Source organism: Petaurus breviceps, unplaced genomic scaffold (genome assembly GCF_028583685.1).
Source record: "Petaurus breviceps papuanus isolate PSGF00001 unplaced genomic scaffold, PetGlider_PUasm1.0 98, whole genome shotgun sequence".
NCBI lineage: Eukaryota > Metazoa > Chordata > Mammalia > Diprotodontia > Petauridae > Petaurus > Petaurus breviceps.
The window spans coordinates 6,326,597-6,341,178 of record NW_027187460.1 but is presented as its reverse complement, the minus strand read 5'-3'; the positions used below and the strand labels follow the sequence as shown (position 1 = coordinate 6,341,178).

Genomic DNA, 14,582 nt, shown 5'->3' with positions numbered 1-14,582 from the left:
ATCCTTCTTTATAACCTGACTAATGCCTAATGTAAAAGTATTTGCAGATACTATACTTGATTGTATGCCGCCATGGGGGGGAGGAGGGGAGAGGGAGAGAAAATTTTAAATTCAAGGAATTGCGGTAATGAATCTTGTAAACTAAAAGTAAACAAATTAATAAAGACCAAAAAAATAAAATAAAATAAATAAAAATTAAAAAAAGAAATGTGCTAGGCACTGTTCTAAGCAATGGAGATAAAAATATAAAAAGATAGTCCCTACCCTCAAAAGAATTTCTATTCTTATAGGAAATGACAACACAAATACAAGGCCAGGGAGGAGTGTTACTGTCACAGGTGTTATGAAGTGCAGTCACAGTAAGTGATTGACACATACCTTCCAGGAATGGTAATGTGGAACAAATTGCTATTCTAAGAGCTGGAGAAGATGGGGCAGAGGAAGAAGAGAGGAGGTATGATTGCAAGCAGTAACAGAGTGATGGGTCTGTGGGTATGGACTGAGCTAATTATGGCAACTCATCACCAATCAGATGCCTCAATGCCAAGGGCAGGAGAACCCAGTCTTCAGTGAAAGTTGTAGCATGGTACCATGGGATGAAGGAAGACAGCTGGAGAGCAACAGTACCATGACTGGGCTGTGGTGAATGTTCAGTAATCAGAAATGATGAGAAAAATTACATATTGATAAAATCTGAGCTTAAAAAGAAAAATTCAAAATCAAGGTCCACTACAATGCAATGTCTCTCACAGAGATAGTGTGGTATGCATACAGAGGCCCTGGACTCAAATCCTTCCTCTTCTTCCTCCAGCACAACTTGTGTGATTCAGGGATACTCACAACCTCTCTGTGCCTGATTCCTCATCTTTTTTTCTTATCAATATCAACATAAGGATATCAATATCAATATAAGGAACTTGAGAACAGAAACTCACTTTACCCACATAGCTCAGTGACCAATCCTTAACCACAATCTTAAGAAAGTTGACCAGGGCACAGAGAAGCTATGGTTTGTCCACAGCTAATATTTGTTAGAGGCAAGACTTAAATCCAGGTCTACCTGACTCTAACACCAGTTTCCTATCCAAATTACCTTTCATCTTCATTCTTCTTTTATAAAATGGAAAGACTTCAATGGAAAAGGAAGGAAGCTGAAGTAGAAAGGGGGAGACCTTACCTTTGCCAGGAGGCTAGAAAGTGTATAAGTGCTACCATAAAGGAGAAAGAGAAAAAAAGGGACAGTTTATAGTTAAGAGCTCCAAAAAAGATTTGACAACCACTACTATGTCAATCTTCACAAAGAAAACAAATAAAGAGGAAAGGGACCCATATTTACAAAAATATATAGTAGCTCTTTTTGCAGTGTCAAAGAACTGAAAACTAAGGAAGTTTCTGTCAACTGGCAAATGAACGAATAAATTATGGTATGTGAATGTAATATTATAGTGCTTTAAGAAATGATGAAGGGGATAGTTTCAGAGAAATCTAGGAAGATTTATAAGAACTGATGAAGAATGGAATGAGCAAAACCAGGGGAACAATTTATACAGTAACAACACTGTAAAGACAAACAACTTTGAATGAACTCTTAGCAATACAATGACCAGCTATCATAATTCCAGAGGTGACAGATTCAGGGTGCAGATTGCAACATACAGTTTTCTGTAGATGGTCAATGTGAAAATTTGTTTTGTTTGACTGCATATCTATTACAAGTGTTTTATTTTTTTTTGGATTGAAGGGAAGGTGGGAAGGAGAGAAAATAGATTTTTGCTCACTGAAAAAATAGAATTTCATATAATAAGATGTGATATTCTTCCTGAAGAGAAGTAAGCTATATGCTCTGAGGAAGAAGCAGTTTTATGTCCTCCAAAGGACGATACAGTAGAGCCACAGACGCTACCAAATGAGAGATCATACTGTAAAGGTCAGAGAAAAAAGACAAGAATAGTTTGAGACGGCTATTCCCTGCTCAGGCAAACAAACAAAAAAGGTGGTAACAATTTAGAGATCTACTATATTCTAAGAACAAATATCCAAGACATAACAATTATACAAAAATTATTAAAATATATAACAACTACCCACTTCTATTGTTTCAGGTGAGCATCAATGATGCTTCCAGAAGAAACCAAATTTTACACACACACACACACACACACACACACACACACACGATTTTGAAGTGAAATCTCAGACAAAAAACCTAAAGACATGAGGGACACAGGTTTCAACACTGTTGACCACTGTGGCAAAGGAGGCAAAAGAGAAAAACTGATATGAGAAATAAAAACGGCTAAAAATATGATATCTGAGAATGGGATTTAGACTTCTGGACATAATTTAAAATATAAGAATCACAGATTCCTTACAAGAAATACAGTACCTCTAACTAAAGCTTGTAAGAATGTATTTGCCTGCAGTCTTGCGGGCAAAGAGCTCTGAACAAAAAACAGAATAAAAAAGTTGAGACACTACCTATCTATATCACTGAAGTTAGATACCATGGAGAATAGCTACAATGCTAGAAAAATAGAAATTGAGATACAAAGAAGTTCAAAGGAAGAAAAACAAAAGGACAAAGTCAGTAGTAAAAAGTGTCATTTCTAAGATATATGTAGAGCTGATTCAAATTTATAATGAATCATTCCCCAACTGATATATGTTCAAATGAAATAAACAAGAGATTCTCAAGGGAAAAAATCCAAGCCATCAATAGTTATATGGGGGAAAAAATGCACTAAATAATTACAGAAAAACAAATTAAAACAACTTTGAAGTTTCACCTTGTATCTATCAGGTATGAAGCAAAGTTGACAAAAATGGAAAATAATAAATGCTGGAGAGGCTGTGGGAAGGTAGGTATATTAATGCTCTGTTGGAACTAACTGATCTAGTTATTATGGAAGGCAGGTTGGAACCATGCACAAAAATCTTTTAAACTGTGTATATCTTTGACTCAGCAATACTACTACTAAGTCTATACTTCAAAGAGATCAAAGAAAGAGAAAAAGGACTCATATGTATTTGTAGTAGCTTTTTGTAGTGGGAAAGAATTGGAAATTGAGAGGTTGCCTAAGGAATAGCTGAACAAGTGATGGTTATGAATATGAATGGAATAGTTACCGTCACTGTAGGAAATGATGAAGGGAGTACTGTCAGAGAAATCTAGGAAGACTTGCATGAACTGATACAGGATGGAGTAGAACCAAGAAAACAATTTATACAGTAATAATGACTATATAAAGACATACAACTTTGAAAGACTTAAGAACTCTGATCAATACAGTGAACAACCAACATTCTGGAGAATTCATGATGACACATACTACCCACATCCTGATAGAAAGGTGATAGACTCAGACTAAAGACCAAGACATATTTCTTTTGGAGATAATCAATTTGGGAATTTGTTCTGCTTGACTATACATGTTTGTAGTGGGTTTTATCTTTCTTGCTTTCCCCATTAAGGGTGGGGGAAGTGGGAGGGACAGAAGACAGACCTTCAAGTGAAAAAAGTACAATTCTACTTTTTCTGTTTTTTTATGTTTCTTATTCTTTTGGTTAAGGTGTACAAATCCAGAACCATATCCCAATTATGCATTTCATCCCACCAAGTCACAGTGGCAATTATGATGTCAAATCTACCTGTTTGCATTAGCCTATAGGTATTTTTGCTTGCTGCCTAAACTTTGGGGATTTCCATGTAGATATTTGCCTTCTTACTGAGCCAAGAACTCTGCATCTCTCTAAGCTTCACTTGTACTTTACTTTTGATGGAATTAAATGCTGCCTTCTTTGAGGTGGATGAACTATTCTGCTGATAAATCCTGTGAAGCTCTCATTTTTCATTTAGCAGCTTCTTAATTTCCCCATCAATTTCATCAAACTAGTCTTGATGTTTGCAAGTGTTCTGACCCAAATGAGTAAATGCAATGCTGTATACCAAATCTCTGAAAGTTGCTCATTTTTTCTGCTCCACTGTTGCCAGCTGTGTATTGATTCAACTTTCCCTCTAAGTTAGCAACAAACTGTTCAGACTCAAAAAAGTGCTCTAATTTGGCATCTAAGTTGGCATTAATTCTTCTGGTAGTCATTTTGCCTTGGGGCCACTGCTTTTGTTAAATGCAAATATTTAGCTTGTAGAGGATAAGTCTATGATCAGTCCAGCACTCTGCACTACACATGCTTTCATCACTCTTATATCCTGTCTTTTCTCCTTACAAACACATAGTCTATTAAATGCCAATATTTCCTGCAAAGGTACCTCCACGAAGTTTTATTGCATTTCAGTAAATGGAAGACAGTGTTGGCAATGAGAAGGTCATAAGATGTACAAGTCTTCTGTATTAAGTGACCACTGCTGTTGCTGTTTTCAACTCCATTCTTCCCAAGGACTCACTGCCATATCTGGTAGTCTTAGCCTACTCCGCCATTAAAGTCACTTTGGCCTCATCAGGGTTTGTCATGTGAAAGCATATACAGTGATGATGGGCGTGACATTTTCCTGCAAGTAGCAATCACACTGTCATGAGCCTGTCATTCACTCCTTTTGGTAGGCATACAAGCTTACTGACTAGATCAGTTTGGATTGCAAAACCTACACCAGCCTCACGGCACTCCCTGCAACAAGAGCTGTTTGTCTTTCAGGTCCACTAGATTTTGCATTGTCTATCAGGGTATACATATTGCAAGCACCAATGGGGAATGGAATCATCTTTGTAAAGTTTTTGTACTTTTTTTGTGTTCCCCACCTGCCACAGTAATCAGGCCAGCGCTGGATAAGCAGACAATTTTTAGGGTACCTTTTCTAGCCCCTTCCTTACACCAAGAAGTGAGCAGTACAAGTACCCAGGGGGCTGCCAAATCCCACTATTGCTTCCAATCAGAAGATGACCCTATCACCTGGGCTGCCTGTGTGCAGGATCTTGAGAACAGCTTCCAGTGTATCCATACCTGCTGCTTTATCACTTTCTTGTCATCACAGGACTTTGAGAAGGCAAAAAATGATAAAAATGGTATGGGTGATGTTTTTTGACTCATGCAGAAATTGGATTTAAGGTAGGCAGAGTTGTACAAAGTCATCACCTCACTCTCTCTTCCAGAGTCATCACAGAATCAAGACAACTGATGATGGCTTGAGATGCAATGGATGACCTTGGTATCTTTGATGTCTAAACAAACTCTAAGGACTCCACCGTATCTGCTTCAGCTGCTTTCATGACCACTGGAAAAAACTGTTCTCATCCATCCATTCCACCATGGGTTTGAGATCCTCGGTTACCCACAAGCTGATTTCACCTATCTGCCCTCACAGAGGAAGCTCTCAATTTATATATTCCTTTACGCTGACTTGTACCAGATTTTTTATAGATGGGAAGGTGAGCATACAGGTCTGCAGTTACTAATGTTCTCTTGGAAGCTTTTTTCAACATTAATAAGGTTTGAGATTTTTTTCCACACCTTTGGTATATTTCCCTCCTTCCTATACCTTGTATATTATTCCTTCAATGCCCTCACAATTGAGTCACCTCCAGTATAGATTACCTTTATTTACATTTAGTCCAGTCCAGCTGCTCTTCCCATCTTCTTTTTAGTTCTAATTCCTGCTTCTTCCATAAGCACATCCAAGAATGTGATATTAGGGCACCAATGTGGTAGTTTCACTGTCCTTGATGGAAAAAAACAGTTTGCAAAAACAATTTTTGCAAATATTTCCAGTTTTCTTCTATTTTTAGTCCTTTCATTTTAAATCTTGGGTGGCCTTGGATGATTTGCCAAGTTTTCTTTAAACTGGTTTTGCCCACCATTATTTCTCTTTGATTTGTAAGATGATGATGCTTCTAATCTTCCATCATCTTTCTCCATATGATTTGAGAAATGTGTTTAGTTGTTTACCTGGTGCTGCTTTTGACAGCCATTTTTCTCTTGTAAGTCTAATGTTTGCCAACTAAAGCCTTTTCTAGGCTCTTTTGGCCTCCAGTTCAGCTTCTGGATGAAGTTATAGTTGGTGTTGATGTAATCTCTGTTGTTTACTTCCCATTTTTCTAGTTCTGGAAGGCTATGCCAGCAGAGTATAGGCTCTGGTAGGTTTTGATAACCCTGGTAACAAACCAACTCTATTCTCAAAGGACTAACGTGGCAAATTATAGCAAGACACATCACCAATAGACTTCTTGTTGTCGTTCAATTGTTTCAGTCATGTCCAACTCCTCTTGACCTCATATGAGATTTTCTTAGCAAAGATACTAGAGCAGTTCACTTTGTCCAGCTCATGTGATAGATGAAGAACTAAGGCAAACAGGGTTAAGTGATTTGCCTAGAGTCACACAGCTGTTACATATCTGAGGTCAGACTTGAACTCAGGAAGATGAGTCTTCCTGATTCCAAGTCCAGTATTCTCACTGTACCATCTAGCTTCCCCAACAAACAGACCAGACATTTGATAATTTTTTTAACCATGGCAACCCATGAAACAAATAAAAATTTAAAACAATTCTCAATCTTCAATCCTCAATCAAGTGTGACCTACTTCCACTTCTGCAGGTAAAAGGCAAAAGGATTAGAAAGGTGGCAGCAAATGCTAAGAAAAACCATTTTCAGATCATCAATAAACTTTAATTTGGCTACTGTACATTAAATGTGAAATCCTTGTCCAATGGGTAGAAATTTGTGTGAAGTTGAATTACATAAAGCTTGACATTATTGCTATGTTAAATCAAAAGAAGGAAATAAGTTGAGGGTAAATAGAAAAATGGTTTACAATTACTTCTGGGAATGGTAAAGAAAGGAGTTAGCAGAGTGGGTTTTAGACTCTTAAAATCAAAAAGAAATATTATTCTATGGGATATTTGGTAATCACTCATTACAGTGTTAATTAATATTTGAAAAAAACACAAAAATAACTGCAGATTATGTACCAAATTTGTTTGCAGAGAATAACATAGTAGAGAAATTCTAAAAAGAACTTAATAAGAACCTTTACAATAAATCAACATACATTCTGAGAGTTAGTGACTTCAAAGTAAAGGTAGGCAAAAAGTGTGAGGATAGAGAGAAATATCTGGAAAATATGTGAAAGAGAGGCCAAAGAGTATAAAAACAGTATCAAGAGTGATAAGGCTCAAAAAGAGCTAGGACTGTCAAGACAAGTTAAAGACAATGAAAAGAAGGCTGTTAGCTATATTTGGGAGGTTGGGGGGGAAGTAGGTTCAAAGAATGGCTACGATCTTTGCTTGGTATGAAAACAACAATGATGATTGCCAAAAGAGAGAAGGCAGAGGTCTTCAAATCTTACTTTCTTCTTTTTTCTTTTTTTTTGTCTATCAGAGAAAATTATCTTTACCTTGGAAATTATAGACAAAAATGGCTAACATGAAGTTGACACTGAGGGTAAGTAAGGAGAAAGTAAGAGAACATTTAGTAGTCCTTAATGGATTCAGCTATAACCCATTTAAACAAGTGAACTACTGTGGCCCAAGCAAACTACATCCTCAGGTTCTGAAAGTATAGAAATATGGGACTGCTGAGCCTCTGTTAGTAATATTTGAAAGATCAAGGAAAAAAGGAAAGTTTCACAAGATTAGAAAAGAAAAAACACAATTTTCAAAAAAGGGAAGAAAACAGTCTGCAACTTGTCATGTTAAGGGAATTTGAAGATCATCCCTGCTCCTTAATAGGCCCATGTGACCTGCTTTGAGCTTTGGCCTAGCCCACAGCTTGAGTCACGTGGAGCCCATGATGGGAGGAGCTTGCCAAAAAGGTAGAGCAGGAAGGATGGAGCAGAAAAAGAGTGAGGCAGAGCTGAGGTAGAGCAGCGAGCGAGTGAGAAAAGGAAGTATTTTGCGTAGGGAAGCTTGTTTGTGGGGAGGCCTAATGGAAGGAAAGCTTGGTGATGTAGGCACTCCCTGGATTGGTGATGTATATAAACTTCTTTGTTACCATGGTGGACTTGGCTTTCTGGTATCGTAATAAATATCTTGGTTTTGTCTTTGAGGAAGAGAGTTGTTATACATCTGCATATTCATAGCAGCTACTTTGGGTACTGCATTGGCAATATACAAGTACAGGTGAGCTTGACTTCAATTCCCAAAAAAACTCTAAAACAAACCATTAAAGTTATTGAATATCCAAAGGGAAACAGTGATTACCAAAAGCCAGAATAGCTTTATTAAAAACAAGTCACGGGGCGGCCAGGTAGCACAGTGAGTAAGAGCACTGGCTCCAGTGTTGGGATGACCTGGAGATCCCGGGCTCAGATACTCAGCACCATACCCAGAAAGGCTGTGTAACCTTGAGCAAGTTACTTAACCCCGATTGCTTAAAAAAAAAAAAGTCACATCAGATAAATCTTATTTCAGTTTTTAAAGGGTAACTACACTGGTAGATAAGAGGAATGTTTGTTATAGATATACTTTACCAAGATTTTCACAAGCTATTGATAAAGCATCTCATACTATTCTTGTGGGAAAAAAAAGGCGAAATAAGAAACAGAAATTACAATTAGATGGATTCAGAACTAAATGACTGGCCAGATTTAAAAAAAAAAAAAAAAGATAAGTGATTGTCAATATGGCAGGAAGTCTCCAGTGGAGTGCCTCAGGTATCTTGGCTTTGGCTACATGCTGTTTAACATTTTATCAACTATTTGATTGAGTCTAACACATTGCATGAAAAGTCTAAATCCAAAAAGATCTTGGCTGGCTAAAGCAGTGAATCTAATAAAATGAAATATATTAGGAATAAAAATAAAGTTTTATACTCAGGTAAAAAAATCAATTTCACAAGTACAAAACTGGGGTAGTAGGGGCTTTAATGTCTACAAGCTTAATATCAATCAGTAAGCATGATAGGAATAACCATAAAAAAAAAAAAGCTAATGGGACATTAAGAGAAATAGCTTCTAGGAATAAGGAGGTCACAGACCCTCTGTACTCTGCCCTAGCCAGATTGTCTTAGGTTCTGGGCACCTCATAAATAAATACAAGCTAGTATTCATATTTTATATTACAATATATAAAATACAGTATAACATCTCTTCCACCAGATGTTAAGCTCCTTCAAGGTACGGCCTATGTTTTATTCATTCTTAAATCTCTCTGAATCTTATTCCCCAAGTCAATAATAAACTTTCCCACTCTACCTACTGCCCTTGCCCTGCTTCAGACCTCAAAATGCATTTTGTTTTACATTTCTCTACTGCATTTATGATGTTTTCCTTCAATACCTCGTTGTGACATGGAAGTAACCCCAGATTTCAAAAGGCTATGCCAACAAGGTACAGGCTTGGGCAGGTCATATCAGGTTAAATATAGGTCTGGAGATGAATTTTATATCTCTTTTCCAAGAACCAGCAGAACTAAGTCTAGAGAAGCTTATCACCAAGTAGGTCCAGAGGGTAATGAATTTTTTGGTCACAGAAAATCTCAGACTACCTACTCAGCAATGGAAGAATTGTGATCAGCACTAACAGAATTAGTACTAATACCAATTAAATCACAGGTTTTTAATGCATTATATCTTATAATTATCTATGTGTTCCATTCTCTGGCAGAGCAGAAACTATACACATCCATAACCTTCTCATCTAACCTTGTATCTATGAGAGCCAGCACTATATTCAGCACCCAGGAGACATGAGGTTTGTTGAATGCTTGTTCTTTATTCTCCCACAGTACCTAACAGTTCTTTATTCATAACAGGCATTGTTAAGTGTTGCTGAAATCAGAAGAATTACAAATAATAAAGAAAGGCTGTCATTCTAATAGAACTTGACCAAATAATCTTACCTCCAAGCCATAAAAAGTCATTCACAGATCGAAGAAGCTCCACAGACATGTGGTAATGAACCAAGGAATCTTGTAGCATCCCTGCCTGAAGGCATAAGTCACCAACATGCTTCCGCATCCGCCCTTGACACCGCTTCTTATAGTGTCTAGAAGAGAAAGTGCAATTCAAGTGGATATTCATCCAAGACCTCTTATCTCATAAGCACACCACTTAAGTACTTTTCCTCTGACTCACTGCTGAAAAAATGCTAATAAGAAAATTTCACCTTATCATTTCACCTTAATCATTAGATTAAGAGCTGGAAGAGCCCATAGAGGTTATCCAGTCCAACCCCTACATTTTACAGACAAGAAAACTGGGGCCCAGAGAGGTTAAGAGACTTGCTCAGGGTCACACAGCTAGAAAGTCTAGGATGAGATTCAAACCCAGGTCTTCCTAATTCCTGGTCCAGAATTCTATGGACTATATCACATTTCCTCACCCCTATCCTATGCTTCCTCACTTTGCATTCAAAATCAGCAACAACTATTACCAATTATGTTGGAGAAAAGGGTGGAATGTCTTCAGGAAGGGGGCTAAATATTTTTTTCATCTCTTCTGACAATAGCATATGTTCGGGAAAATTTGGTTTCTTCCTTTCTTTTTAAAATCCACCAATAGCTAGATAATATCTATCTTTTATAGGGCAAGAGATTCCTCCTTTAGCTTCACTACATACCTATTTTCTGTCCTCTGCTTTGAGACCCTAGCACAATACTATTTCACAACAGTGTCTTAATGGTGCTTTAAGAGGGAGGAATGAATGGCACATCAATAGCTCTTTAGAAGTTGACAAGAATCTTCACCGAATAATGCAAGGCCTTTAAAATCAGCAGCAGTTAGTGGAAAGAACACCATACTAAAAGGTAAGAGACTTCTGTTCTAGTTCCCATTTCATCCCTTGCTAATTACATCACTTTGTCCAAACCCCTTCAGTTCATCTGCAAAGAGCCTGAACAGAGAAGCCTGGGCCTGGTGATCCCTTTGGGTTCCTTTTAAGATCTGATTCTGTGACTTTAAAATAGACAATAAATTCCTCTGCAATTTTCTTGAAAGCTTTTGAGTGTGTTTTGGTTATATTCAAAACACAAATTTTTGTTTCTATAACCTAAGGAATGAAGGAGCTGGGAAATCCCAAATCCTTAATTTTACTTTATTTCATCCCAACCATGAGGCAATACTGCCTCCTGAAACTCCTAATGAATTCCTTAGCAGCTACATTCAGAGCTGGACCTTTGAAGGTTTGAAGACAAAGAATAGGTCAAGAGCTGGAAACAGGGCAAAGAGGCTAGTTATTTCGAAACACAGTTATAAGAGGTAAGAAGACTCTTGAAGCTGTGTGACTATAGGCAAATCATTTAACCTCTCTCAACTTCAGTTTCCTCTTCTGTAAATTGGAGATAATCATGACACCTACCTCCCAGAGTTGTTGTACAGATCAGGCAAGATCCTTTACATATATAAAATGTTTTACAAACCTTAAAGCACTATATAAATGCTAGTTATTGAGGTCCAAGTGAAAAATATAATATGATAAGAATAATTCACTAACACTTCAGTATCTACTCAAACTAGCTCTACCTTTTTTTCCTTCTGCTGGTGCCTAGACATACCTATTTCTCTGTGTCTGTCTGTCACTCTCACTACCAGGGCCATTCTCGCTTTGTCCTTCCCCAAGCCCACATTCTCACTTAGGGGAAAATATGACCAAGAAAGAATAGCACACTACTACCAATGAATCCCTTAACACCCATGCAGAGTGCCCAAAGGACTACTTGCGTACTGCTTTTACAGTTTCCTGGGGACCTCTCCTTTCAGTGAGTCAAAAACATTTACTAAATAACAGACAGCTCTGCTAAACATGAACTCTCTAGTGATGTCTGTCAAGGCTCTCCTGCCAGTCTCCATACAGCAAACTGGGATACCCAAAAAAACTATGAAGGTCTTTAGGATGGTAGCACTGTCTTAGACTATAAATGCATATAATCATCGATGTCTGGCTTGCTCTGTTTGACTATGCATGGTAACATGCACAAGCAGAGAGTTAATAAGTGCTTTCTGATGCCTAAGAATTAATTCTATTCTAAAGGAAGTGGAGAAATTCATGCAGGCCAAGATCACAGCAAAGAATAGAAGGGCCCTCCTAAGAAAGCTTGTTTCAGCCTGTCATTCAATGTCATTCACTTGTAAAAGGCTATATCCATAAGTGCCTAGGGATACATACCTGTCTATTCAGGCATCTCAGCATTTTCCTCCCTGTTTGACCCTCTTCCTGGAAACAGGGATGTTTGGAGGCCACTTGTAAAGTTACAGAACATAAGTGTAATCTCTAAGGATTCAACTTTCTAAATATAATAAAACATCCAATAACCATAATACCCAAGATATAGGGATTCATTAATCAAGAATTAACCTAAAATTCCTTTGTTTCAGTCCTTATTGTTGATATTCTTTACTAGGGAACTGTACTTTCTTTGGCAAAGGAAACTCCCAGGTGAGAAAACTCCCTCTATCAATGCAGATTGACTTCTTCTGTGCAATTTTATAAACTTAGAGGGCTGCCTAAAGTATTAAGAGGCCAAGTGATTAGCCCAGGGTCACAAAGATGGCATGTATCAGGAGCAGGACTCGATCCAGTCTTTCCTGGTTCCAGAGACTCTTTCCACTACACCATCCTGCCTCTGTTTCTAGAGATATTCTTTCTAGAACAATTAAGATACTTTCCTGATAAGCCTACTAAGTATCAGAGGCTAAACACAGGTGGATGTTTCTTTGACAAAGATTATGATGATTTAACTTCTTGCTGTACCTGAGATTTATTCAACAAAAGGCAACAATAGAAATGAGACCAGAATTGAAGTCTAAGAACCTGGACTCTCTCCTCAGATCTGCCCCTCTATGGACTTGGACAAGTAGAAAAATCTAAGCCTCAGTTTCCTCATCTGTAAAATGATGATAATAGTATTCGCACTATGTTCTTCATGGGATTATTGGGATAAAATGAGATGATGTACAAAAATGCTTTATCATACTATGTCACCACATTATTATGAGGAAGTCCTTTGTAAAGAAATTTAGACATATAAAATGTAATAGAATACTATGATCTATGATTATGGATCAATTCAGAGCTGGGAGGGACTTCAGAGACAGCCAAACCCTCTCATTTTACAAATGAGGAAAATGAGGCCAAAAGAACCTAAGTAACTTCCCCCAACATTACACAGATAATATATGCCAGGGCCAGAATTCAAATCTAGGTCATAAGAAAAGAGATTTAAAACTAAAAGGAACCTCAGAGGCCATCAAGTCCAACCCACTCATTTCACAGATGAAGCAAATAAGGCACAGAAAAGTTAAGTGATTTGCCCAGCATCACCCAGCAGGAGTTTGAGGTGGTACTGAAGCTCCAGTCTTCCTGACCCCAGGTCTACCAGGACACCAGCAGTGTTAAACTCAAACAGAAACCAATTCCTGTCAGCAGTATAATGATTTGGAAAATAACATTAACATTATCTATGTTCTCCTGTATTCTATTTTATTAACTATTTCCCAATTACATTTTAACCTGGTTCTCCTGCACTCTGTGGGCAGCAGAATTCAACCCCTCTGCAGTACACTACTGTCTAATAATCCAGTGGTTTTCTGCATGCACCGTGCTGCCTCCAACAGTTCACATTTACACAGGGCTTGCCTGTTACAAAGCACTGAATATTTGCTGGTCAATGGCAGGAACTATGTTTTATATTTCACTTGCATCTCTTACAGCACCTAAAACCATACTGATCATATAGAAGGGGCCCAGAAATATTTACTGATTAAGGCCAGTTTGCTTATTTGTTTTTTCATTATCCATTTTCTCTTCAAAGTAGACACAGTTTACTGTGTTTAAAATAAAAACACTAATAGAGCCTATGTAGGTAAGTGGAGAAATTCTTCATTGTCATATCTCATTCACTACTTCAAAGAACCAGAAGCTAAGCAAAGTCTTTTTGACAGCCAGAACTAAACAAAAGGAGGTATGAAAAACATACACTGTAATAGCAAAATGGTGGTTGGCCTTTTCCACCATGACGACCACCAACACTCCAGTGAAAGGGGACGATGTTGGCCATGGACATCACGTCAACCACAACACCAAACACACTGAGGTGAGTGAGACTAGTAGAGGGGCCTGCATGGTGGCACCCAAGAGACATTACTAACTGAGGAGGCATCCTTCCAACTATAAAACCAAACCTGGTTTCATCCAGATTCCCCTACTGGCCCCTTTAATCCATCTTAAAGCTTTGGGCTTTAGGGCAAGTCCTTTGCATCAGTGGTTGGGGAAATGCTATACAGCATGGTTGGGAAGTGCTGAACCTATACTCCCAAATCGCTCTGACATGACCTTCTCCGATCCAGATGTGAAATTTCCACCATTAAAGTCACTCCTTCGGACTGGAAGAAACAAAATCGTGGTCACTGTTTCAGTGGGGAGGGGTGTATCTCCTTTTACTCAGGGGTGTCTTCAAGCAAGGCGCTCTTTACACCTTAGACAACACCTTTTCATTTTACAGATAAAAAATGAGGAGTCATGCGGCCAGAATTTGCACCCAAGTCCTACAATTCCAAATTTCTGCATGAGTAATGATATTTAACATTTTTATAGCCTTATAAGGTTTGAAAGTGCTTTAGATATATCATAAAATTTGATTCTTGAACCAACTCTGAGAGGTAGATGCCATTATGATCCCCGTTTTACAGAAAATGAA

General features: G+C 37.9%; 1 protein-coding gene across 3 annotated transcripts in view; it reads right to left on the bottom strand.

Moving 5' to 3' along the window:
- Positions 1-14,582, bottom strand: part of TRAPPC9 (trafficking protein particle complex subunit 9) — a 1,063,197-nt gene that overhangs the window by 1,019,037 nt on the left and 29,578 nt on the right. For all 3 annotated transcript variants that reach the window (XM_069081231.1, XM_069081230.1, XM_069081232.1), the window contains exon 3: positions 9,789-9,934. In XM_069081231.1, the coding sequence (XP_068937332.1) occupies positions 9,789-9,934 (146 nt within the window). The remainder of the gene's footprint in view (positions 1-9,788; positions 9,935-14,582) is intronic.